The sequence below is a fragment of the Suricata suricatta genome, chromosome 12 (genome assembly GCF_006229205.1).
Source record: "Suricata suricatta isolate VVHF042 chromosome 12, meerkat_22Aug2017_6uvM2_HiC, whole genome shotgun sequence".
Classification (NCBI taxonomy): Eukaryota; Metazoa; Chordata; class Mammalia; order Carnivora; family Herpestidae; genus Suricata; species Suricata suricatta.
In genome coordinates, this window is record NC_043711.1 from 96,370,299 (window position 1) to 96,397,045 (window position 26,747).

At 53.8% G+C, this 26,747-nt stretch overlaps 1 protein-coding gene across 4 annotated transcripts in view; it reads right to left on the minus strand.

The window, feature by feature from the left end:
- Positions 1 to 2,135: 2,135 nt before the first annotated feature.
- Positions 2,136 to 26,747, minus strand: part of NFATC2 (nuclear factor of activated T cells 2) — a 117,282-nt gene continuing 92,670 nt past the window's right edge. Inside the window, exons 9-10 of one of the 4 annotated variants that reach the window (XM_029916614.1) lie at positions 12,759 to 12,846; positions 2,136 to 6,167 (exon numbers count right to left, since the gene is read on the minus strand). In XM_029916614.1, the coding sequence (XP_029772474.1) occupies positions 12,803 to 12,846 (44 nt within the window). In that variant the 3' untranslated portion in view covers positions 2,136 to 6,167; positions 12,759 to 12,802. Of the gene's footprint in view, positions 6,626 to 9,664; positions 10,091 to 12,758; positions 12,847 to 26,747 lie in introns of those variants that run through there. The other 3 variants (XM_029916612.1, XM_029916613.1, XM_029916615.1) reach the window with 3 other exon arrangements.

A 26,747-nucleotide genomic window follows, 5' to 3' on the forward strand; every position in this document is an offset into this window, starting at 1 on the left:
ATGACACCCTCAAGGTCCATCCCCGTTGCTACAAACGGTCAGATTTCATCCTTTCTCATTGCCATGTAGTATTCCATTACACACACACACACACACACACACACACACACACACACCCCACATCTTCTTGATCCATTCATCAGGTGATGAACATTTAGGCTCTTTCAACAATAGCCAAATCATAGAAAGTGCCGCTATGAACATTGGGGTACATGTGCCCCTGTGCATCAGCACTTCTGTACCCCTTGGGTAGATCCAGCAGTGCTGTTGCTGGCTCATAGGGGAGTTCTATTGACGGCTTGCTTTTCTTAATGGTCCCTGTGGTTATGCCTTCTCCTCAGGGTTATTTCATATTCAACCTGCTCCTGCCCAGACGTCCATTTCCTTACAATTTGTGAACCCGAAAATGTTGTCAGCATTTCATTTGCTCTTATAAATCTTACTTCTTCTTAAATTCCCCCTTGTTACTAAATCAGTGCTGTATTTTTACTCCTTGGTACAAAAGCACGCCATGCCGTTGTGTGCAGTAAGAGATGTTCACAGATTTCCCAAGTCGCCCCGGTGCAGAGAAGAAACTAGATGCCCCCGTGTGTTTCTCTCTTGTTTCAAGGATTGAAAGTTGGATACGCTCAAGTTTTCGGGCTTTAACAATTTAGTGTGAAAAGTCCAAGATCTGTTGTCAGAGCTTAGAATGCTTCCCTCCTGATACTGGGGGAAAATGAGGTCCAGCGTTTGGGTGAATCTTAAATTTGCCAGTCGATGGGACATTGTATCAGTAGTTAATAATTAATGTTAAGCACCCAATGCCTGTGAGACAGGGACTATTCTTCTCCTCCTTTTACATCTGGGGAAACTGAGGCACAGGTCGACTTGGTTTACCAAGTATGACTCAGATGTGAACACAGACCTTTTAAATGGCTGTATGGTTTTATCCTTCTCCTCTGCTTAAGATAATTCTGGGTTTCTATTCAGTAAAAGCAGCTTAAGTGTTTCAGAAAGTTTGCTCACTAAAATGAACCAGTTTTACACCAAAAACGGTAAGGGGGCAGAATTGCCCGTAGAGTGTGTGGGCCTGGGAAAATTGTTTTTGTGGGGATCCTGTGTGCACAGGCGATTTAAGACTTCCTCAAGTCCATGTTCCAGCACTGTTCTAGTGACCCAATTTCATACGATCCCACAAAAAATTAGAACTAAAACACTGTGCTGGCTGTTAGGAGCAAACTCTTCACCAAGAAGCTTTTCTCAAAACCAGCTTGGGTCCCATAGATGTGGGGCCCGGAGGTTGTTGGGGCATCTGGTTGGCCTCGTGCCCTGAAGGGAAGAAATGGGAACCAGCTGGCCCCAGCCATCAGAGGGGACCATGGAGAGAGGCCCTTTCAGTAGCCGGAACCCATGCAGGACCCATGCATCCCTGGGATGCCCCACCACCCATACGGTACTGTTGGTTCTGGGCACTGGAAGTGGGGCTTGGGAGGTCCCCAAGAAGGCAAAGCTTGGTGTTGGTAGAGGGGTCCCAAATCCCCGGGTCCGGGGCAGGGATCCTAACCGGGGCAGCGCTGACCAGTGGGTGGAGTTTGAGCAATATTAAGACTTAGACAGCAGTCCCTTCCAAACTCTTGTAGCTATGGCACCTGTAGGGAGGTGGGGGGCGGGGAGGAGATGGAAGCTGTTGTGAGGACGCAAGCTGGAAAGTTCTCGTGTTTACAACACTTAATTCTGTTTGTGGGTTTGGTAAAAGATACTTTTTTTTTTTTTCAATTGTGTAAAATGTTCAAAGAACTGCTTTTCCTTTCAAGTGACCAGCTCAGCCCAGCTGTCTGTGAACGCTCTGGAACCGTCTGTGAGCTGGCCCAGGTGGACATTAGAAATCCTCTTTACCCAGATGCCGCTCCTAAAGACCGACTCTAGCAGAGCTGCCGCGCTGGGGGCAGGGAGAGAAAGGGACAGATCCAGGTTGACCTTCTGGCTCTGTCGCTTTGGCCAAGTGGTTTCTGAGCCCTAGTGTTAGAACAGATAGCTCTTGCCACCTCAGGCTGAGGCCAGAATTAAGCATATACAGGTCCTTGTATGAACTCAAAATGGAAAAGGCAAATTTGAGCGGCCTCTCTGGAGAAGAAAAGAGACCCCAACAGCCATTGCTTTCAACTGTTTTATTGCTAAACTATCACGATATAAGCCGTATAAAAATACTTTACATATAGCAAAAATAAACTACATGAAACTGGAGATTAAAAATGTTCTGCATAGGAATGTGATGTATTCAAACTTCTTTAACAGTCAAGATTTTGAAAACTAAGCCTTCCGGCACCACCCTGTTGGAGAGGATTCTGTTTCTTGGAGCGCTGAGGACGGTATGGTCAACGTTTCCTCCCCTCGGAGGGCTGCAGAGGCCGGGGGTGAGGGAGGTTCTCTGACAGGTGTTGGGGGTGATGCTCGACCCGGCTGCGGTGCCGGACGACCTGCTCTCATGGAAACCGCACACAAGCCTTTGCTTCCAGCGGGATCGGCCCTGGACAGGGCGGGCGTCTGGGCTGCGAACAGCCACTAAAGGCCGGTGTGGAGTGTGTTCTCCAGCACCCCACCTCCCACCCCCTTTCCAGAGGGGCTTTGCTTAGGGATCACCTCCAGCTCACCAATCAGAGAAACGTTTGTTGTTAAACAAACCGAGTTAAGATGGTGAGGTTGGCTGACAGCGGAGGGAAACTGATATTTGCAACCACGCTTCTTTGTGATACTTCTTAAACATTTAGCTGGAATGCTGGAAAATGCTTGCATTGGCTCGTTTGGCTCCATGAGGTTTAATGCCTAAGCCCCAGGCTGGGGAGACTGGAGGTTAAGGGTGTGTTGGGTAGTTGCTAAAGGGTCATCCCTCCAAAAAAAAAAAAAAAAATGGCTGCGGGAGCTTGTCAGGAATGTCCCAACCCCCATGCCTCCTGTAAACGTGAACAAAATGGTCAGGGGGACCTCTGACAGTCTTTCAATTGCAAACAACAGAAAGCACTTGGAAAGTGTTTTGGTTTTTTTTGTTTTTTGGTTTTTTTTTTTTTTGATATGAAAACACACACAGTCAGCCTCCCTAGAGTCTGGAGCAATCACCAGAACACACAAAGCTTCCAATCGGCCTAAATGTGGCCGCTTGCACACCGGCCAAGACTGACTTCCTGAGACCGATGTCTTGGCTACTGGTGGTAAATGAGAAAGGCCACATCAGTGCTTTCCAGTTTTCCGAAGGAACCAACCCAACTCGTCTAGGGTGTGTTGACGCTCGAACTCTGCATGTCCTTTGGATCATGCGACAGGGGTTACCTAGCGGGATCTGGTCCACTCTGTAAACAGGAGCCTGCACCCAGGGTTCTGTGAACTTTGTGGAGTCTTCCAGAATCCCCGTTACAACACAGGCGGTTTTGTTTTTAAAGCACAGTGACCTACTCGACCCCTTCTTTTGGGGGGATCTAAACACCTTCCAAGACCGTTCTCCTCCATGACCAGACAAAGGCTCAGCGGTGAAGTCCGCGCCCTTTCCGGCAACAAACAGACGGTTCCTTCTTCCACAGAGCCATCCCCCTTCTTCCTCCAAAGATGCTTTCTTCTAAGACTCAGGTAACCGAGGGGCTCTGAGGTGGGTAGTTCTGTGGGGCTTTTGTTGTTGTTTTGTGTTTTTTGCTGGCAAGATTCACAAGTTTTCAAGAATACATCATTTCTCTTGGGGTGGGTCTAGGGAGGAATCCTCAACATATGTAAAAAGAGACACCTGAAAAAGACTTCAACCATGTATAAATATTTTCTAATTCCAACAGGGGTGTGTGATATTTTCGGGACAGATAAAAAGCATAAAAATACAGATAAGAAAATAAAATTTAATAACCTACTAATTTGGATTGCTATTATATATTATCAAGCAGCAGTATTTTTGTCCAATACAGGAAGACTTGCAGACTTCGGAAGTATACTACATTCAGCAACACGGCAGATTCCTGTAGGCAGTGCTACATATTTACATTACCTTGGATGTAGCAAGTGCAAACCTCCACCTGAGATCCTTCTCACGCCTGCAACACACACATCTTCCCACTTAGACTTTCTTCTCTTCTCCTTCTCCTAGAGGATCTTATTGCCTCTTCCCAGACTGAAACGATTTCGTGAGCAATTCCTCTTGGCAAAGCGTCCTCCTGGCATCGGTTACTGACCAAACTTTCTTGCTTGCTGTCGGTTCCTAATACACATTCTCTCGCCTGTTTCTGTCTCAAAACGAATGCTTTTTGTTTCTCTTTCCTTCGCTATTTGGTAGAGTTGTTTATGAAAGGGCTTCCTCTAATATCCAGCCTGGGAGGTCTCAGAAAAAGCTTGTGCGTACATTGTACACACATGTATGCGCACAGATCCGTACAAGAGTGTGAACCAGCAGGAGGCCCTTTGCAGTCACCTAGAAGGTTGGTGGAAAATGCGTTAGGCCTTGCTTGTCCCATCCAGGCACAATGGCGCGGAGCGACTTGGCTTAAAATAGCAGGAAGGCACTTGTGTAAAACATTCAGATAACTGAGGAAGGTCAACATCCTTCATGTGCAACCAAAAAAAAAAAGAGGGGGGGGAGAATGGTTCCTGGTCAAGTGAGAACAGATCACTCACCAAACACTTCAACTCCGCCGCAGCGAGGGCCAGTATTGCTGCTTTGCGTAAAGCCGCCAGTATAAAGAACCTTTTCATGAATTAGGAAGAATTTCACATCCCAGGAGCTCTGCAGCAACGGTCAAGTTCTCACTGGCATTTTGCATAAAAGAGGATTTTGCTAAACTTTGTGCTTGGGGTGGGTAGAAGAGAGGCCCCCCAGTTGTTGGTAGGGGGATGGGAAAACAAATCTAGGTCTTGATTATCAAAAAAAGGTCACAGCCTGGGTGTTCTGTCCATTCTCCGGAGCACTGGACCCGCCAGGCCGCAGTCCCCAAGCGTTGCGCTCTGGCCAGGGCTATTGGGAAGGTTTAACTTCTGGCTAACCTTGACGGGAGAGCTGGGACCGGTAAACCCGCCAGGGAGAGCCCTTCCCGGCCAGGATTCCCTTCCCAGGCTTCGGTCTAGCAGACCTGACCGAGCACTCACGGAGCGCTGCTTTTGGAAGAGCGCCGGGAACATCTGTGGTCTATTTGGATTATTGAGGGAGAAACTGAACGGCTGGAAACGGAACCCCTGGCTTGTCCCGGGGGGGGGGGGCGGTCCATGACACCTGCAAACAGGAGTGCGTCCGGGTGATGAAAGCCCAGCCCCGCGGAGGGCTCAGCGTTTTCCGTGTTGCAGAAGCTGCGCCACCGGAGGAAGACTCGTAAAGACACGGACTCGGGGCCGATCACCACGAAACCAGCCCGGGCGGAGCTCCGTCGAGCTGAGGACGGCACGAGGCCGATCCTCTTCGACCTGGATGCGGGCGGCTGATGCAGACAGGGCTTGGGGACCCAGGGGCCCTTGGAAACGGCTTCAGGTAAAAATCACCACTGATCTTTGGGGCCCCAGCCCGAGCTTGAGTGCCACGTGGAGTCCAGGCCAGAGAGGGAACGCCACCCTTGTCAGGGGGGAACCCACTTCGAGAAACACTGAGGACTGCCCCTCGCCTCCTCCCTCACAATTTAACAAAAATACCTTCACTTTTTTTTTGGTTGGTTTAGTTCTTTGATTCCTTCTCAAAATTCAATGCACGTGCTTGAAGTTTTTCTTCACTAGTTTATGGAAAAGCACTCTGGCTGTTAGGAAGAAAGCGAGACCAGCAGAAAGCCCTTAGCGTGCAGGGTGCCAACGCTGCAGCCTGGGGTCCCCGCCCCAGTGCGACGGCCGCTGCAGGGGTGAGGAGCTGCTGGCCCAGAGACGGCCCAGCCCCAGCCGGCTCTTTGGAGCAGAGGGAAGAAAAGAAAAATAACAAACGTGTACACGGGTCATAACTTAACGCGGAGTTTTAACAGGCCGTCCTGTCGTGGGCCTGGCAGCTGTGCTTCAGAAGGAGAAAACGGGAAACCTCAGGCTTGAGCGGGGGCCCAGCCCTGGCCGGGGACAGGTGTGCCCTAAGGAGGGCGGTCCGGCTTCCGTTTTTCTTCAGCCCCCAAGCCAGACTCTGGGATCACGGTCCTTTGGTTGCTGTGTGAAAACTCCTTTCCTTCAAAAGGTACAGGAGCTGTATCTGTGACCTGGAAAAGTGAAGGCAGGGCTGGGGTTTAATGACACGGCCCACGTCTCCCAGCCCCCACCCTGGCCCCCGCCCTGGGCTCCGGGCCATCCGTTCGGGGGCCGTCACGGCGCACGGTCTTGCTCAGAATTGTGGTTTTGGTCAGCAGGCACTTAAGGACACCATGAAAGTCAAACCGAGATGCTCTTTGGGATTTAAGACAAAAATCGAAAGGCAGAGTGTCCCCTCTGGTGTTTACACAGAGAGGTGGCGAGCTCCCAAATCGAGGGTCAGCCTTCTGCCCGAACACGGTCCCGCGTGCCGCCTCCGGGCCGGGAGGCGGAGGGTAAAGAAAACAGAAGGTGAGAGGCAGTGGAAGGCTCCGAGGGCTCAGATACGGGAGGTGTCTTGCTAATGGCATCTTCTACGTCTGATTTCGGGCGGGAGGTCCTGAAAACTCCTTCCTGATAATTTCATTAACTACAAAAGAAAAGAGAAAGAGAGAGAGAGAGAGAGGAGGGGCGAGTGAGCGGGCACCAACAACACGGGTCAGGTTAGCTTTCTAGAATCTTTAAGAAAAAAAAAGTGCTTTTGTTCTCTCTGAGAATACGTTTGGCAATTTTTAACATAAATACCTTCCTGTGCTGTATTTTCCTGGATGATATTTTGTGCGGATCTGTCAGTGAAGGGGACTTTAAAAAATCGTGGCAGAAACTGAGCGTGGCCCCAGGGCAGGATCTAAGCATGTTCAGGCTCTCTGCCGACGACCACATTCCTCCCGTTCTCGTGACATCCAGAAAACACCTACTATGTGACTAAACCATAGTTGACCCACAAAACATCCAGTTCTCGAAAGAGACTTTTCAAGAGAGAGTAGATGGAAACACCGCTAAATGTAGCCATCAGTGTAGACTAGATCTCTCTCAGCACAACCAGGAATCCCCCCCACCCCCCCACACACACACTAGTGAAGGAAGTGTCCTCCAAGGGGCTCTGGAAAATTCGGCCACCCCTCTGCCCCAGAAGGGAACCCGGGAATGGGATGCGAGCCCTTGACCTCAAGCAGCTGGCTCTCCTCCCCTATTAGCTCCCTATCCAGGACCCCATCCTCTAGTCCAGCATGTTTTTCCAGAAGACCCCTGCCTGGACGAGTCCACAAGCCCTGTAGGAAGAAGAGCACCAACGCCCACCGCCTACGAGCTGGAAAAGGCATGTCTGACCTTCAGCCCCGTCGCTCCGCTGGCAGCGGCCTGACTCGACCTCTCTGTGCCTTGGTTTCCTCCTCCGGTGAGTGGAACTCCTGTTGTGTCCCGTTTAGTCCCCAGTAGGCACCGAGGTCCGTGCACGCTCCTGGCGCCCGCCTGCTAGACGGTGTCCCGGAGCTGCTGGCTCCGATCGCCACAACCCCAGGCTTTGGGTCAGACTCTGAAGGAGTGCTTTGCCCCAGGGGGCTCCGTTTTGTGCTAGAAATTACTGAGGCCCCGCTCTGTTCTTCAGATGTGGGCCGAGAGCACACGCAGGGTGGGAGTGTGGGTTCCGGAGCCAGACAGCCGGGGTTGGACTCCCTCCTTGACCTCTTCCTCGCTTACTGACACTCGCCTCAGTCTCCCCATCTGTAAATCGGGTCTAAACCTGCCTTTCTCCCTCTGGATAAGAAAATGCGAGTGCTGGAATCCCCACAGCGCCCAGGCCCCCGCAGCGGTTCAGAGCACCGTGCGCATTAGGTGCCCGTGGTAGATGTGTACGGATGTGCGTGCGCACATTAGAACAGCAAAACGTAGCGGCCGGTCCGTCCACAGCAGCTCAGAGGATGAATCCACATTCAGCGAACCAACATCATTAACTGGGCGCTTACTGTATGCCAGGAACCAGCTTGGCTGCCTCCCAGGGGCCCCCCGGCCCACCCCTACTGTGAACCCTGCCCCCTGCCCGGGCCTGGAAAGCTGGGTGCCCTGGGTGAGGCAGGCAGGGAGCAGGAGCGAAAGCAGAATGCAGGGGGCAGGGGCGGTCAGCACAGCTTCATGCAAAGCTTTTCAAAGCCCGGATTCCGAATAGCTTCCTGTTTTCTCAACCTAGGAAACCAGAGGAGTCGATCCTTAATGGAAACTTTCCACAGCCTCAGCTTTCTAAAAATACCCGGTAGGCAGGGGTGTTGGCACCCCCGGCCCTCACTAAAGGGTCGTTTTTTGAGGGCCGGGGAGCAGCGTGGAAGGTAGGAGGCGGGTTCAAGTAGACAAGCGCTTCCTGCAAGCTGCAGTCAGGTGGACGCTAACGGTTGTGCCTGGAAAACTCCAGACACCAGGTACTTAGACCTCCGTGTGGTCGGGGGTGGTGAGGCAGTGGCTGTGCGCTCAGGCCCTGAAGTGAGGCCCACTCCAACCCCACAGAGACCTCTCTGGCCAGAGGAACCTTCTTGTGCTGAAACCTCCGAGCTGGCTCCCTGGGCCGTGAGCAAGGAGAAGGTTCTAAAGCAGGAGTGGCTGCTGGGTGGTGGCAATGGCCGGGGGGCCTGGAGCCCAGGACTGGGAGGGACTCCTCTGCAGCCCCGAGTACACGAACCACTTCCCTGATGCCCACGATGCATCTCCCTGGGCCGCCTCTGCCGGCTTGTGCTTTACGGGAAGGGGGCTCCTGACTCAGCCCCGCGCCCCTTGTTCTCCAGCCCTCGTCTTGCTCGGCAGCTCCACCTGCGCACCGTCTCCCTTAGACCAAAACCCTGCTCCGGGCCCCAGATGCATTCTTCTGGTAGAGGAGCCCCCACCGCCTCTACTGCCTTTCTCCTCCCTCCATCATTCAAGGCCTTCTGCTCCCTCTCCTCCCTCTCCTCCAGGAAGGCTGCCTGGGTGCTCCGTACTGCATCCCTGCAGTCCCGCCCAGTCTCCTCCATTTATGGGTTCCAGGCCTTTCACCAGCCAGTGCTGTGTGGACGTTCTTGTTCCCCAGAGCCTCAGGACTAACAGGTACCCAATACCGCCTCGCTGAGCTTCCTTTTTTTCTCAAGTGTTAAGTAGCTCAGGTCGAACTGACAGCTCTGGCCCAGTTCTGGATCAGCCTTCTACATTCCCTCCATTCAGTAAACGCTTTGAACATCTATCCTAGGCCAACCTTCATCTCTCTCCTCCCCCCTCTTCCCAAACTGGGCCACATGCATTTCTCCAACTTTAATCCCTGCCCTCGTCCCAGTGCCACCTTTGCGTGGAAGCCATCTCCAACTCACACCCTCAGGCCCTCACTTCCTCCAAAAGCAAATACCGCATTCCCAAACCGCTTTGCTGACAACCTCCTAGGCCAGGTTATTTGAGTTACCTGTGTCTTCACGGTGCCGTGCATAGCGCCATGCATACAGCAGGTACCTAATGCATGCATACGCCCCCCCCCCCCACAGGTGTCCCACACCATCATCAGCCTTGGTCTGCCATCCAATTGGCAAATGGGTTGCCAATCGGTTACTTGTCTGGCGCCTTTTCTCTGCAAAATAATCTAAGCCATCACATTTATTGAAGACTATGTGCCACGCACTGTAATTAATGTTTTTATTACATCAAACCTAGTAATACAATCCCTGCCTTATAGCTTCCCCTGCTGGGCCAGGTGATGGAATCAGGATTTGGACTCTGGGCCCACGGATCAACCTGAAGGCTGGCAGAGACCGAGCTCCTGAGTGCAGCAGTCCCCATGTTTCTCCCGTGGGCCCGGAATCCTCAGGGTCTTCTGCGTGTGAGGAAAGGCGGAGGCGGCCTCTGCTATGTTAACAGCAAAGGCCACATGCTGAGTGGTTAAGGTGGTCACTGAGTCTCACTTTCTCAGAACAGACTTGAGGCTAATGGTGTCACCGCCACCACAGGCAGCCCTGACCTTTCTTCACCCTGAGGGCGAAGCGGCACGATGAAAACACTGGTGACCGTGTGCACAACCTCAGGCTACTTCTAAGCCTGATACCTACGGCTGAAACCAGAGCGGAAGAGACGGACAGATGTGAGTATATTACAGTTACACACTTTTCTCTTTCAACCTCCGAAAAATCAAACCGCTACAATAAAAAACAGGACTCTTCTAAGAAAGGGCTGTTGGCATATAAAGAATATGAGGGATCAACAACTTTCTTCCAGAAAGGGCCAGATAAAAATACTGTCAGCGCCGTGGGCCCCTTACTCAACGACTCTGCCCTGCGGTGTCTTGTGAAAGCAGCCGTTGACAGTATGTGAGCAAACGGACATGGCTGTGTGCCAATAAAACTTTATTCATAACAGACCAGGGGCCAGATTTGAACAGTATGACTGGTGTGAGACTCCGTGCACCAGCCCCTAGTGTATACCAATGACAAAGCAGTGTTTTCTCTGCCTACTTTTTGGGGATGGTAACTGCAGGAGCCAACGTCTCTTCCTCCAACAATCCTAGGTGTTTATTTCTAAAAACTAGGATCTCTCTTAGCGTCCCCCTCTGCCCTAGGAATTTTATGGTTCACTTGATGGGCCAGACGCCTACATCCTTTCATTCAACTGAGCTCAGAGGTTCTCAAACTTTACCTGGCAGAAGAATGGCTGCTCAGAGTTGCATGTAGAAAACCACACGGATACACATGTCAGGTGTAATTTAAAAGCCCATCAAGGGTAATTTTGACTCTGGGCCTTTCCCCCCTTAATTGCTGACTTTGGAACTTAATTCCCCGAGAAAGCAACAACAGGAAGGAGTGGACAGACCCCATCCTGCTTCTCCCCCCCGCCTTAAAGCCTCAAGCATGTTTTCTCAAATCTGGTTGGATCATGTGAGTGCCCACAGAGTCTAGGGGCCAGCCACAAAGGCCACAGCCAGAAAGACACTCCTCGTGCTTCGATGGGAACGTGGGGAGGCTGTAGCCTCCAGGCCAGAGAGTCTAGGAGCCAGGATGGGGGCAGGGCCACCCCGCGCCCTTCTCTATCCCATCCTGCAGCCCTCTGCCCAATTCACTCTCAAGACCCATGCTTGGTGCAAGGAGGCTGGACCGGGAGGCACATGAAGGGTGCTCTGGGTGCTTCTGGCTTTTGTCCCAAATGCCGTGAGGTAAAGCCACTGGGCAGCCAAGCATGAGCACCAGGCCTCTTTTCCCCACGAGCAGGTGGAAAGAGACTAAGGAGGCAAGGTGGCCACTGGCCTGGCGCCTTCTCCTGGGACTTCTGACTCAAAACTGCAGTGATTGGGGCCCCACATTTTGCTGGCTCAGGGACGTGCCAGCCACGTCGGGGGTGGGGTGGGGAACTGAGGAACAGGGAAGGAGCTTTCCAGATAGGCCAGGCCAGACTTTAGAGACTCTGTGAAAAAGAAAAATAAAAAACCCAGACAGGCCAGAAGCCCAGAGCCTTGGGTGAGGTCTTGGGGCTCTAGGATGGTAAATCTCCCCCACCCCTGGGGCGCTGGAGATCAGAGCCTGTAAGGTCAGAAGCATTGCCAAGGGCTAACAGCAGGGAGGGAAGAAACACATTTTTAAAAGGCCCTGTCTGGACTTGGATAAGTGGCTTACACTGTCCACAGTGACATTTTAGCTGCATTTTCGTCCCCCGGAGTCCTGGCTGTGGAGCCCTCAGGAGAGAGTCTGGCACGTGGAGGTCAGCGAATGTTCACTGATGGTTACTGGCGGAGAATGCCAGAGAAATGCCCCCCCATCCCCGATCCCCCTTTCATGTCCTGTCCTTTAACGTGTCACTTTGTCATGCTGTGTCAGCAGAGCCCAGAACGTCCAGTCCTCGGTGCAGGCCGACAGACAGGCGTGGCAGCTGACGGTGAGTATGCGCGTGTGTCCAGCCGGGGCCTCGATGCCACCATGAACGTCCGGGCCTGGCCTTGATGGAGTGAACCTACTTCTCTGACCAAGGAACCATTCGAAAGCCACAGCCCAGTGAGCTGGGGCGGGGCCAGGAGGCGTGTAAGCCAGCGACACCAGGGAGTGTGCTACGTGTGCCGATTCTAATCGGTACGCGTAGCGGATTCCGTCAGGGCACTAGCATCCCGACAGCCGAGGCGCAGAAAGGCTAAGCAGTAGCCTGGCTGTCGGAGAGGGGGACACAATATTCACAGAGCCTCCTGGCCGCCCCCTCCCTGGGCTGTAAAGTCTGCATTAGTTACCAGGCTCTTCTCTGCAGGCTCAGAATCCAAAGTCAGTTGAGGCAGAGCTACTGCTTAAAGCTAGATCAGGGGCTCTGCTGAGTTCAGGGGGGAAAACCACAGCTCTGTCCTGGACCAAGCACAGTACCCTTCGAGAGTAGCTTCCCCGGACCTCCGATCTACCTGCCCTGTCTTGTTCCCCACCGCACAGAGTCATACTTAACGGGAGACCCCAAACCGAAAAGGAGCTGGTCCAGTGCAGGAGCAGAACTTTCAAAGGTGGGAAGGTGATCCTGCTTCCTGGGGGAGGGTGATGGGGCCCCTGGGAGAACATGCAAATTCCCAGAGCCTCATCCCCTCCTCCCGCTCCCGCCTCCTCCGGGACAGGGCTGTCCCCTTACAGAGTGACGGGGGCTAGCCTGCAGGAAGTGGGGTCTGTGAGGATGGTTGGAAAAGTTTTCCTTTAGTAAAAGTAATTCAGGGTAAGGAAACACACAGCTGGAAAACAAAAGGAGAAGCAGAAGATGTCAATTACCTTTAACTTTGATTTCTCGGATCAAAGATCACAGGCAATCTGTTTCATAATATGTTTTGTATCCAGCTAAGGTGTGTGTCTATCAGCTCTGAAAAAGATTTGCAAAATCATTTTTGAGAAGAAAAAAAATCACCTTTGACCTCTATTATGCTTCTGATTCATGCTAATATCATCCATTTAATGGGTATCTCTTCACCTAGGGCCACTCAGAACCCAGGACGGAATTTAACCCTCTGGCTGTAGTTTAAGCCCACGTTCCGCATCATCTTAACAAGTGTGCCGGAATTAACCCCAAACCAGTGCAATGGTCACTGAGACGAGGGAGTTCCTGCCAGGAAATGAGGGTCTCTGAGATCAAAGGGCATCAGCAAGGTAATGGTGTTTAGTTTTGTTTTGTTTTTCTAAGCCAGACAAAATAACCCCGCCTCCCGCATGCCTGGGAGTTGCAAATCAGGGCCAACTAGAGAGAGAACGTTTTAAAAGCTAATTTCTGTGGCAGAGAATGTCAGAATTTCATGAGGGATCTATTCAACTGTAACCTCGTTGGGGCTTGTCTACAGGCTAACTTTGACAGGCTTCCTTCTTACAAGTACTAGACCCTCAGTGCGCATACAGGTTCAGAGGACTGCACCTTTTCTTCCTGTTGGTTTTTTGTTTTTTTTTTTTTTTTGGTTGACAAAGTTCTATCTTTATAGCTTCTGCTCAGTCAGCACCCCGAAGGCCCTAAAAAAAAGGGGTCACGAGCAGTCTCCATTGCAAGCCCTTCTCTTTCCCCTCTACAAGGGTGTAATGTCTACGGTTTTCCTATCACCTGTTCTCTTAATTCCCTTTAAAAGTTCCCAAAGTAAAAGGCCAGGGTCCATTTTTGCGTAAAATCAGGAATGTTTTCTGCACTGATTTCTTCCACAGTGATCCAGCCTTTTCTAGCTGCAGCTTTGTGAGCATCGTTGGGTAAAACCAGGATGCTCTTTCTTGGGAGTCTGTGCCTCTCCTTGAATCTTCCCCTTCAAGGCAGAGAACTTTCATAGAATGAGAGCTTTCTGGCAGGTCTAGGCCTGAGCTCCCCATGCTGGGCTCTCGTGGGGTTGGGGCGGGTGGGGTTAGGCATAGGAGAAAATAACCAGCTCCCATCTCCTCCTTTGCAGGTGCGGTCAACAGTTTGGACCCTGCGTTTCAGGCCACCTCAAAGCGAAAGGGTCCACTCCCCAAAATTCCAGGTGCCCACGCCCCCACAGTGGCTGCCTCGCTGGACTGCCTTGGACCCACTACACAGTGACTTGTTCGACCCAAGAGCAGAAGGAAGCGTCAACCATTCCTTCAAGGCCTTAAAATCCCACCTGTATCCTGACAGTGGCCAAATTCACATCTTCAGCCCAGACTTCGCCCTTGGACTTCAGACATCGGCATCTGACTACCCCCTGGGCCTCGCAAACTGAATATGCTCCTGATCCTCACGACCCCCCTCCACACTACCACTTGTTCCCGTCGTGAGAAACCTACTCCCTCCTTCCGGTCGTTCAGACCCATCTTGGTCACAGCTCACCTCCCTCCATATGCAAATGCTTCTGGATTTACCCTCAAACTATATCCGGGAACTAGCAGCCTCACCACCTCCTGTCTTGATCACCACATCGGCCCCTCCCCTGCCTCCCTGGTCTCCCCCAAGAACGGGTGGTCCTGTTGACCTTGAAGGTAGACCAGTGGCTCAGTTGTTCCTCCCAGAAAAACCAGCTCGAAGGTGCTATGATGGCCCACAGGTTGTCACTATCCACCTACACTCATTCACGTAGCAGTCAGTAGGCAGCAGGTGCCCCTCACGGGTCCAAGGTCTCATGCTTGGAGCAGCGAGCCCAATCTAGAGGGGACCCCAGGAGCCCATGCCCTTATGTCCAGCCAGCCCGTACCCCAGAAGCCAGCCCTGCTTGGTCTCCACTCCCCAGCCCGCATTCAGAGTGCGCAGAGAATTTATAAAGCCTGAAACTGGTTTGTTTGCAGCCTTTTGAGGTATAGCTTCCTGTTTAGTCATGAAGTTTCACTCTTCAATTGCCTGTTTCTTGGGGCCAAGACAGAGGTGAGGAGAAGAAGGGCCTGTTTCCATTCAACCAAGACCCGAAACTTGGCTCAAGACCCGGCCATGCACTTCCCCTCCCCCTGCCCCCTGTTCCCTCCTGCAGGCAGCTATTCATGTGCCTTCTGGACCTCTCCCAGCTGTCTCTGGGGATTGGTGGTATGATGCCCATTGCTCAGGTTGGGTTAGTGAGGCACAGAAAGATGGAGTGATTTGTCCAGGACCAGCCCCCTGCACTGGGCAGAGCCCAATAAAGCCCCAGCTCGATGGGCCTTAGTCCCTGGCTCCCTGGAGCTGGGAGCCGGGTTACAATGCAGACTGGTATGGGAAGCCCTTGGAAAAACACTCTGCCAGCAACATCCATTTAAGTTTCACAGCCTCTTGCTGAGCCACAGAAGGGGAATATGAACACCTTTTGGCAAGGATGCTGTGAGGATTAAATAAGATGTTCTAACTGGTTTATGGGCAGGTCTTTATAAACTCTGCAATATGGCCCCCTCAAGAGGACTCAGGGAAGAGGGGTGGAAGGAGACTGAGACCAAGAATAGGATTCTATTCCCCCCTGTGGTTCTTAGAGTGACCTAGGGAACATCCACAAACCCTCCCAACGCCAAAGAATGGTCTTTTTTGAGGCTACAGCTAAAGACCTACACAGGGATGTTGCGTTTTTACAACACTAGGCATAAAGCGGTGAATCAGTCAATGGGGGCTGGGCATTAGAGGACCACTGAAGATGGACTGGAAGTGCTTCCCTGATTAATTAACATGCAAGCACATGGTGTCAACACAAAGTGTAAAAACGCAGACCAGAGAAATGTGTCATCTTGCCAACTTATACAACTAACGTCCAGCCTCTTGAAAGCACAGCCTCGTCTCTCTCTCAGTGGGATGCAATTAGATGGGAAGACCTGTGTGCACCTGTGTCTTGGAGCTGCCAGGACTTAGAGACCAGCCAGAGGTGTGCTCAGTTTGCTGGCTCTACAGTGAAAACACAGACGTCCTTCCCAACCATGGCAGAGACTGCTACCTGCCCCTCCATCCCATTTTCCCAGGATTACACATCAGTGCAGAGCCTAGAGAACAACTTGGACCTTCCCCAGGCACCGCTGCCCTGTAAGAAAGGACCGACCGAAGGTAGAACCTCCAGCCTGAGCTGCGTTTGCCCCTTTTCTCCAGCTCAGCAGAATTTCTCCCGAGTTCACGCAGCTGTGTTGCACCTCTCCTGGCGAGCAACCCCACAGCTCCTACGGCGGCAACCACAGGCAATTCTAAACAAACCGCGGCTTTGCTTGCTTCCTTGTCCTCCTGCCATTTCATCACGCCCTGACCCCAAACCTCTGCCGAGAGCCATCAGCCACAAAGCAAGCATTGCAAAACAAGTTGTTGCCAAGACAGAAGCAAAAGAAAAGCACTTGTTACTACATCCAGTTGAGATTTGGGCACGAAATGGCGATCCAAACCCACAAAGCAGCCGGTGACCGCAAATGAGATGATAAAATAAATACCTAATTGTTTGGGAAGCCATGCCTTCTCTTTGGGGGTTGAAGGCATTAACCAGACACTGTGCTAAGACACTGGAGTGTGCTTCTCCCTGCTTACATGTGGGAGCCGGGTCTGCAGGTGAAATCCCGAGTGGGAGGAAGGCCCTCTGGCCCGAGCCACTTTCCTCCTGTCGCAAGATGGCACAAAACTCCCCGCCCCTCCCCGGGCCTCTCGGAGGTGGCCCAGGGCCGCTGCCTGGCTCTGGAGACCCTGCCTCCAAAACCCAGCATGGCCCTTGCTACTTGGAAAGGGTTCACTGGATATTTCTGGACTCTTCCAGCCCCGTCTCCAGCTCATGTTCCAGATCATTCTGCGTCCTCCCACATATGTCCTGACTGGCTCAGAGCACAACACCCCCCCCCAAGAAGGACACCCCTGCACACATCCACGCATCTCCAAAGCCCACGTCCTGTAAGGAGGCAAGCCCCCCCCCCCCACCATGTCACACTTCCCAACACCTTCCCATCCGTTTGGTGCATTTTGTCCTGAAATCCACCCCCAAAAGATTACAACCATGTCTGCCTCCTTCTAGCCCTAAGCCCAGGTTAGTCCAAGATTCAACTGACCTACAGACTGACCACCTGGGGGTCTAGGCTGGACCCAGCCCTGAGCAAGCCCACCTGCCTTGGAGAGGGAGACGGCAAGTGCAGGGCCCAGAACCTTCTACCTTCCTGGTTCAGCCAAGGGCCGACAGTGTGAAGAACAGCAAGATGAATCAGGGACCCCCTGGGCCACTCAGTCCACTCATTCTAGGCTCAAAAAAGCTCCTAGCTTTTGGAAAGAAATTTCACCAGTTCTGACCAATTTCTCCAAGTGACATTCACAGGCCTGGCACAGGGACTTCCGGCTCTCAACACAAAGGCCATCCAAGGGACCGGAAAGGACTGTGTGACATTATTCCAGGTGTCCCTAAGACACCTGTGGACAGAACTCCAACTCCTGACTCATCCCCTTATCAAACCTGTCACCTACAGGCCCAGCCATGAGCTAAACTCAAGTTAGCCACAGAATGGCTCTGTGGAAGCCCTAACCCCCAAAATGATGATATCCAGATATGGGGGCTTTGGGGGTGAACAGAGTCAACGAGGTGGTCAGGGCAGGGCCCCTGCGATGGGATTCACGCCCTCATCAGGAGGGGCACCGGAGAATGCATGTGCTTGGCCTCTGGCCCATGCCGGCTCAGCAGGAAGACGCCCATCCCAAGAAGGCTCTGGCCAGAACCCAACTGCGCCGGCTCCCTGACCGCAGACTCTGGACTCTAAACCAGGGAGAGAACGGGGTGCCTGGGCTAAGCCACACCCACAAGCACCCTTCTGCCAGAGCACCATCCTCTCTAATGTCTCCACTTACGCTCACGTGGCAGGCAAAGCAGCCAAGATTAAGTGACTTGCCCAAGGTCAAAGGACTGCTGGTCCCTGGCAGGATTCGAACATGGAGCAGACGCTGCCCTGATGGCCCCAATGTTCCCAGCACACCTTTATGCGGTCTGGGTGGGGGGCCAAAGGCTTCCTCTCCCTTCTGTATGCGTTGGGACCCCACTTCTCTGTCGACACCGGCCTCGACTGCTGCCCGGTTTCCTCCGACCCCGCTGACCCCACACAGGCAGCCCTGCTGTGTCCGGTGAGGCTGCAGAGCATCTGAGCGCGGGGGCTGCAGACCTCCCCCTGCAGGGGCTGAGCACTGGGGTGAGGGGCTCACAGCCTCGGGGCAGACTCCCAGGAAGACCTGGGAGCCCGACCGCGCCGGTCAATCTCGGCCTGCCGCGTCCTGCCATGGGCCACGGGCAGGCCCTGACCCTCTCTGCACCCGCCCCTGTAAAAGGTGGGCAATGACTGTCCCTGTGACCGTTGTTGGGGGGACCAGCAAGTCACCACGTGACAGGTGCTTCCTTGAAATGGTGTGTGGCATGTCACTGGCACTCCGTACTCCCGGGGGAATGTGAGCCAACCCACTTCCCGAGCCTCAGTTTCCTCACCCGGAACAAGGGGCCGACAAGCTGTGCAGTGAGTACGGCCGGCACCTTGCCAGGCGCACACAGCGTGTGCTCACGTCGTCATTAATATGTGTTTTCAACTGCCGCGCAGAGAGCATTTGGTTAACAGGCTGAACGACTGGACGGCCACCCTCTTCCACCAAGCACTTTCACCTCAGCAGCTATTTCTGCATTTGCAGTGTGGGTGGGTCTGAGGTCAGCCCCGGCTCTCAGAGATGCGTTCTCACATCCTGCCGAGGGGGGGCCCTCCCAGGCCACCCTGCATGGTGTGCTGGTGGCCCGGGGCCAGCGGCGTGCAGAGGAGCCCTGAGTCACCCACGCTCTGCAAACCCGAGGCCTCCAGAAGCCAGCCGCGAGCCTCGGGCCCCGCTCAGCCCCCAGCCGCCCAGACACCTTACCAGCAAGGCCTCGGAGCTTACGAGAAAGATGCCGCGCACCCCACCAGACGGTGCCCGGCTCTCAGGATGAGTAAACGTGGCAGTTCTGGGGTGTGGGCTCTGAGCCAGAGGCCCAGGTGCTAACTGGGCGGAGGGTGACATTGGCAAGTGGGGAGGGCAGGTCAGCTTGCAGCCAAGACGGGAATTCTTTTGTAAGTATCGTCTGGCAGCCGGAACCTGCTTCTCTGAATGCAGATCTGAACAAAGACCGGTCCCTGGGACACCCTAACTTCTAGGGTTACACAGTAAAAAATCACCCATGTCCTTTCTGAGGGAACATGGCTTGAGCTCACAATGCTATTTGCGCTGGTGAAGCTGGGGGTGGGGTTGGGGAGTGGGACTTAAGAAGCCAAGAGTAGCCTGGCCCCCTTGAGGGACGCCAAGGCCAGGGCTCGGGTCTAAAACGGGGCGTGGTTCTAGCACATCAGCAGACTTAGAACGGAAGCCTGGGGCTCAGAGAGAGAGATGGTGGCTTCCCTGGGCAGGACATGGGGCATCAGCCTGACCCCGTGGATAATATTCTCCTGCGAAAGAGGAAAGTCGAAGCTCACGTTCCCCCAAACCTCCCACAGCCTGTTTCTAGACCCACTAGGAGCCCAAGCCTTCTCTTCTGTCCACAGGATTCTGGCTTGGGGTTCCACCGGCCACGTGCAGGGCACATAAGGCACCCTTCCTCACCAAATCTTAGCCTCCACAGTCAGGGGCCTGATGGGGAATCCAGGGCACCCCAGAGGGTGATGGGTGAGTGGCCGCCAGACCACACTGGGTGGGTGCCTGGGTGCTGTGGACACACTCCCTGGATTTCACTTTGACGGACCTTCTGCAGCCAGAGCTAACACTCCTGCCACCTAGGGAATCCCCCTTGGCCCCGGGAAAGTCCACACTTTTAAAATCAAAGAAAATACACTTCTCTTCCTCATGTTCTGGTCGCCTCCACCTTCCTTCCTATGCTTTAAACACAGCAAGCATACTCACACCCCAGGGCCTTTGCACTTGCTCTTCTCTCTACCTAGGATGCTCTTTCCTTAGAAATTTACAAGGTTCTCTCATCAAGCTCTCTGCCAAAGGTCTCCTCCCCTGACTAGAGCAGCTGGCCTCCGCGACCCACCGCTCACTCCTCCTGCTCCTCTTGCTTTACCTTCTTTTCCCAGCACTTAGCTCTACTTGGTTCCTTCATTTACGTTTGGACTGTGAGCTCAGCGAGGGCCGGGCCTTGGAGCCTTTCTGTTCAAACAGCGTCCCCAGCAGTGACAAGTAGCCGCTGGAGGAATGAACCATTAAGTGAAAAAGGGAACCAACGAATGAGCGAACCGCAGCTCTGAGTATCAGCAACCCGGTACTGAGTCCACCGGGTCCACAACGTCATGCTTGTCCCTAGAGAGAGCACCCTAAGGCGGGGCCGGGGCCTCTGAGCCTTGGGCGCACTGCCGCCCACCCAGCCCCCTCTGACCAGAGAAATCCTGGCTCGTAGGTTTCCTGAGGCCACACCCTCTCCAGGGGCCAAGTGCAGCCCGCAGCAAGCCTGTCAAACCGTGCCGCAAATGGGGTTAAGGCTGTGGGACCTGGGGCCCCAAACCTCTGCTTTCCAAGTCCAACTTAAAGAGCGAGCAGCTGCTTCTCCACTTGTGAACATCTCTGTCCAGAGCCCCTTTCTTACGCCGACTGGACGTGGCTAGACACGGCCCACGGAAAGACCTCTGGGAGAGGCAGGTTCGAAGAACAGCAGGAAACCAGAGACACTGAGACAATGCTTCCCAGCGAAGGCCCTCCACCGTCCTGCACAGGAGCAGCACCGAGGCAGCTGAGCTTTGAGGGGGCGGCGGGTTTTGGGGACTTCGTGAGCTCACGAGGCACATCCCGGCCCGTGTGGCAGCGTCAGTGGCTTCGGGAGGACAGCAGACCCCCATGTGAGGCTTTACTTCTGTCGCCAAGGACGGCCTGAGCGGGTTTCTGACAAAACCTCACAGAAGTTCAACGCCGTACAATGTCCGCCTCTCCCTGTCTGAGCTGGAGACTCAACGATCTAAAGTTGATGTAAAGATTCCATGCTGTTCTGTGGAGCCGGACGAGTGGCCCTAACAGGTCCACAGACAAGCAAAAGTCCCTAAAGAGCCAGGAAGAAGCCAACGGGAGCCGAGACACTTCTGGAGAATGACAAGCTGGTGACAGACTAGAAACCGAGACTGTCTATGAGAAGCCGCTACAGATCTTCCAGGAAACAAAGCCAAGAGACCAGGAAGCCGCCCGGGCTCATGGGGCAGTGATGCTTACAACCCCGCGGGGTCACAGGCCCGCAGGGAGAGCCCCGGCTCCTCCACAGACGGTCTGGGCCCCCCAGTCGTCCCGATGGAAAGCAATGAAATTAGAGCCTTACCTCATGCCAGACACAAAGTCAGTTCCAGGTGGCTTACGAACTTGAGGGTGAAAGGGAAGACCATGACAGGTTGGAAAACCACGTGGGAGAAGGTCTTTAAGGCACTGATGGGCAGAAAGGGGTTCCTAAGCCAGTACTGCAGTCACCTGCAGGGCCCGTCAAGTGCGGATTGCTGGGCCCCACCCTAGTGTTTCTGGAATTTGCATTTCTAATAAGCTCCCGAGTGACACCGAGGCTGCCGGTCCAGTGACACATTCTGGGTAGAACCACCGAGGCTCTGCTCACACCATTGAAACCTCTCGGAAAATAAATTTACATGAAAAGTTTCTGTTCATCAAAAGGTATCACTTCACACACCCAAGCTATGCAAAACCACTTACGAGTCTCCTACGTCAAATGTTGGGAGCACGTGGGGCCAGGCAGCCACCTGGCTGACGCTGATGGGGGTGTGAAGTGGCACAGGCGCTTTGGGGACAACTAGGTACTGTCTGTCCACTCAGGCGGCAGGCATGCTCGCCCAGTGACCTAGCAACTCCACTTGGAGGGAGACCCCTATGGAAACTCCTGTGTGCGCACCAGGAGACAGAGAAAGAATATTCCAGAACGCACTGTCTAGACCAAGCAAAGGGAGGAAACCTCAACACGACCAAGCGTCCACCGTCGGGATGGATGCATGAGCTCTGGGACGGAACCCTACACATCAGAGAACAGGAAAGGTTACAGCTACAGAGGACAACATGCGAATCTCAACACACTGTCGAGGGAAGAAGCAGGTTCCAGAAAACTCTGGAAGATTCTAGAATGATCCCATCTCTGTAATGAGCAGGCAACAGAAAGTGTACAGTCTGGAGAATCAAACAAGTGGTAACACTACCAAGAAAAGGAAGGGCCCCACACAGATTGGAGGACAGCGGTTACTCTAAGCTGGGGGCCCAAAGGGTACATTCAAGGTCACGTGTCCCACCCCGGCCACTGAGCGCCCTGGCTGCGAGCAGGGCAGGAACAGGGCAGCTGGGCCCCAGCGTCCTGACAGAGGGACACAGCAGCCCTCGTGAGATGGTCTCACTAGAAACATCAAACCGAATCTGATCTGGCCCCTGGTCTCGCTACTGATTGGCAGGAAACTTCGATCGGCGGGACTGGCCTCTGAGCAAACGGCCTGGCTTCTCAAACGCAAAGAGAACAAAGGGCAGAAAGAGGACAGGGGTCTGGACAGAAAGAGACAGAAACACGCGTCAAACAACCAGAGCGCAGAGGCCTTGGATCCGGAGTCAAACAAGCTAGAAAATAAAATAAAAAAAGAAAGAAAAAGAAAAAAAAATTGGGCACTTATGAGGCAAGTGAAAATTTGAGCACTGGGGTTGACACTAAAGAATGAGTCATGTTCACCTGTGATCGTGAAAATCAGAGAAAAGTGTTTCAATGAGCCAACTTGCCGAGAAACCAAATGGAAAGATTGGCAGATTAAAATGATTTTAAAGACAGAAGAGCTAAAAGGTAGTGCTCATGTTCCTTTTCTTTAAACTCAAGGTGGGGACTCAATATTTGTATTGTTATTTTTAGACCTTAGGTGTATGTAATAGAAAGCATTTGGTACTTAAAGGAAACAAGGAAGAGAGGGAGAGAAAGGAAGGAAGAAGGGAAGAAAGGAGAGGGGAGTAAGGAGAGGGCAGGGAAGGAAGGAGGGGGAGAGGGAAGGGAAGAAGGGGATGTGGGAAGGGAATGGAGACCAGGAAGAAGGAAGACAGATGAGCCCAGTTCCCTGTGTGTCACCACGGGGGCAGGGGGACGGGAAGGGGGCCCTCCGGCACACCTGGGGAGGGAGAATGTCATTTCCTCTGAAAGCCCTTCCCTCCTTCCTTCATAGCCAGTCTCACCACCTGAAACACATGGCTGTGCATCATTACCCCCACTCTCCCTTGGGCTGCGAGATCCCCAGGACAGCGACGACCCCCCCCCCCGCCCCACTCACTCAGCACCTGCCACTTTACCTGTCTGGCTGCAGGTGTCGATGCCTAATGCTGGTGGCTGTCACGGTCTGTCCTAAGACATCAACACACGCTGACCAAGCAGCGTTCACAGGTCCCCACGAACAGGCGGCATTGTCACTCCCCTCTGGTAGTTCAGAGCGCCCAGGCTGGGGGACTTGCTAGAGTCACGGAGCCAGCAGGTGGCCTGCCAGGATTTAAGTGCAGCCGGGGGACGTCAGGGCACAAACTGGAAACCACTCTACCCTGTACATCTGCTCGCCCACAAACGTTGGTTTCACGGCAAAGACAGAGCTTTCTGTTCGGGCCTCCAATGATCAGAGCTAACCCTGAAGTCCGAGGAGGACCTGATGGGGCCAGCCTCTTTCTCTTGCCTGTCCTCACTCCACAGCAGCTCCTCGGACGCGCGGTTGCGGGCGCACGCACACCCATGTGCACACACAAACAGCACTCGCCTTACTACAAACCGCAATTGAATCTGCTAAGCCAATGCCCTCTGACTCGTTTTCGGCTTGGTACACAGGAGGCCCTCAGCAGATGTGCTGAGCGCAGACAGACTCCGGGCCAACAGCTCGGGCCAGGATGCCAAACTTCCCAGATCAGAAGCCAGAGGTGCCCACGTCTGCATGAAAATGCCCCGTCCCGATTCTCCGCAGACCCCTGGGGAACTGCAGCACCCACAGGGGGAAACCCGCTCACCCTCCAATCTTAGTGGTCATTCCCACCGCAGCAAGAAGGACTTTAAACAGACCCCTCTATTCCTCTCCCTCTGCCAACAGCAGCCCACGGCGGCAGAGGTGAAGGGGGGTGGGTATCCTGAAAGGCAAAGAACTCCCTCAGAGCGATGAGTGCCCTGGGACAGTAATCCAGAGTTAGGGTTTGGGAAACCCTCTCCAGGGTGGTTCTGGGCACAGTCAAGTGCCAAGAGGCCATCTTGGGGTGAGCCCCGGGCCCCCAGCAGCCAGATGGAGGTCCTGGTGAGTAAAGGGGTGGCAAGTGCAGATGGGCCAGACAATCATCCCTAGAATCTTCCCTCTGATCAGAACAGGACGCCAGCCAGGGGAGGGGGGACGCTGGTTCCCATCTCTGATGGGGGCCAGGGGCCAGCAGGAAAAGTGAATTCCAGCTCCTGGGCTGAGGCCTGCATTCTCAGAAGCCTGGCAGCCTGGAGGACTCTGGGCTGGTTTCTGTTTTCCACCCCCAGAAACTCCTGGAACCACAGTGGGAGAGAGGCCCTGTGGGCTGGGGGCCGGGAGAGCCCAGGCGGGGCCCCGGATGCAAACACTGGGCTGTTGACAGAGGGAAGCCCAGGCCAGCTCGGATCCCCAATGTGGGCATCCCCGGCCACCTCGCTCCGGCCAGCCGGGCGGGGGACGTGGTCTCTGGGAGGAACAGGGAGCTGGCAGGTGTCCCTGCAGCAGGAAGAGGGGCACGGGTGCCAGCTGGCCGGCCTCTGGGCGAGGGAAGGGGGCTGAGGCACGGGTCTCCCTGCAGAAAGAGCTTGGAGCCCAGCGAGCCCACGCCAAGGACAACAGACTAACCGGGGAGCTGCAGGGCCAGGCTGAGGCTACCGCGCACACTCCCTCCAGGCAGCCTGCTCGGGTTTGCATAGTCGTTTCCATGGCGCTCACTTTTGCTGTCACAACAACTGTGGGACAGGCCGGTGCTGGGCAGCGTGGCTGGCTGGAGGCGAGAAATCGATTTTCTTGTGGGCCCCAGGGCCAGCACATTCTTGAAGGCCTGCCCCAGCCTGGTGTCCAGGCCCCGCCTCAGTCAAGTCCAGCAGGCAGAGTCCGAGGCCTGGAGAGCCTGGCGCCCGAGCTTCTCTGCGCTGTGCGGCCCCAGCGGGACATTCAAGGCCGAGTCCCCGGTGCTTTGGGAAACCCCGGCCTTATCCTGCCAGGTGACTAAGACGCCCCCCCTCGCTCGTCCTAAGTCCTGTTGAAATATTGTCGGAAAAGCTGACGGTGATGGGCTGACATCTTATGTTTACGGGCAAACATTCCTCCCTTCTGCTCTGCGGGTCTTTGGACGTAGAGGTTCACTTCTCCGGGTCTACCCCCACGTCCTAGGGCTCCCAGACTATTTCTCAGGCCTTTTGAAAAGCTCACAGTCAAGGTTCCAAAGCTGCCCTGATGAGGCCTGATGTTGGGACGGGGACCCGGGCTGTCCCACGCACTTACACGCTAGCAAGCCCTGCTGGCAGGGACCACAGCGTGGTTTTATTTGCATCCCTGAACTCCCAACAGAAGACGGAGCGGCTCTCCTTAATAAAAACGCAGAGCAAGGACATCTACAGATGTGCTCGCTGGCTGTGAACCTTCTTGATCACCTAACCTCTCTGGGCTAAGAGTTTCCTCACCTCTAAAATGGGAATGATAACAGTGTTTGCCTCGCGAGCTATCGCTGGGGTTAAATGAGTTAATACAGTAAAGGCTTAGAAAGCACGCAGTGAGTGCCATCCGAGGATTAGCTGCTGTCGTTACCGTTACAAATAAGGATTGTTTTCGGACGGAAGGTTCTAAGGCATTTCGAAGCCAGCAGCTCATGATCTCCGTCAATTCCACACATCTTCGGTGCAGGGGACCGGGGGAGCTTTGAGCAAACGGGGACATGAGCAAATGCTGGCAAGGGCCTACTGTGTGCAAAGCTGTGCCCAGAGCAGTTATGCGTACAGACAAGTCAGAGATACTAGTACTTCCCACCCGGAGACTCGGACTTGAGCCAGGAAGAAAAAATCCATACAAACACCTGAGAGGTGTCTGTGGTAAACAGCATCTGCCAGGGACCCTGTGTGTCTCCAGGACTCAGAGGAAGAGAACACCGCCCCCTCCCCTCGCTACAGAGAGAAGAGAGCTCATCACAGCCTTGAAACACTGATCAGACTCCAAAAGGCAATGGCATTCCAGGCAGAGGGGACGGTGTGGGCATGAGTTTAGAGGCAAGAAAGTCTCCACAAAGCTATGAGTCACCCTCCACTCAAAGCTGAGAGCAGTGGACAAGAGAGTGGATCTTGATGGTGAGATGCACCCCTACACAGGACTGAAGGCTTTAGGGGCGCCTGGGTGGCTCAGTCGGTGAAGCGTCCTACCTTGGCTCAGGTCATGTCCTTGAGGCTGTGAGTTCGAGCCCTGCATCGGGCTCTGTGCTGACCGCTGAGCCTGGAGCCTGCTTCGAGTTCTGGGTCTCCCTCTGCTCTCCCCTGCTCTTGCTCTTTCTCTCTCTCTCTCTAAATAGTTAACAAACATTTAAAACAGGTTTTTTTTTTTTTTTAAAGAAAAAAGAACTGAATGCTTTCTACTTCTAAAAGCCCATTTTTTATACGAGCCTGCAGGATTGTTTCTAAGACCTGATTGTGTTCCTTTTTTCCTCCTCTTTGTAATTTTCCTGAGTAATCTATGCATATAGCAAAGGAGGAAAAACTGAGTTAAGTATAAAAACGCAAGCAGGAAGGCTCTCCCCTCCATTCCTGCCCCAGCTGCTCGGGGCCTCCTGGGTGACGACCTGGTTAAAGGGCACTCACGTTGCTCCTGGCCGTCTGCCACCCACACCTGCACCCTTGGCTCCGGGGGGGCGTGTCCAGCAGA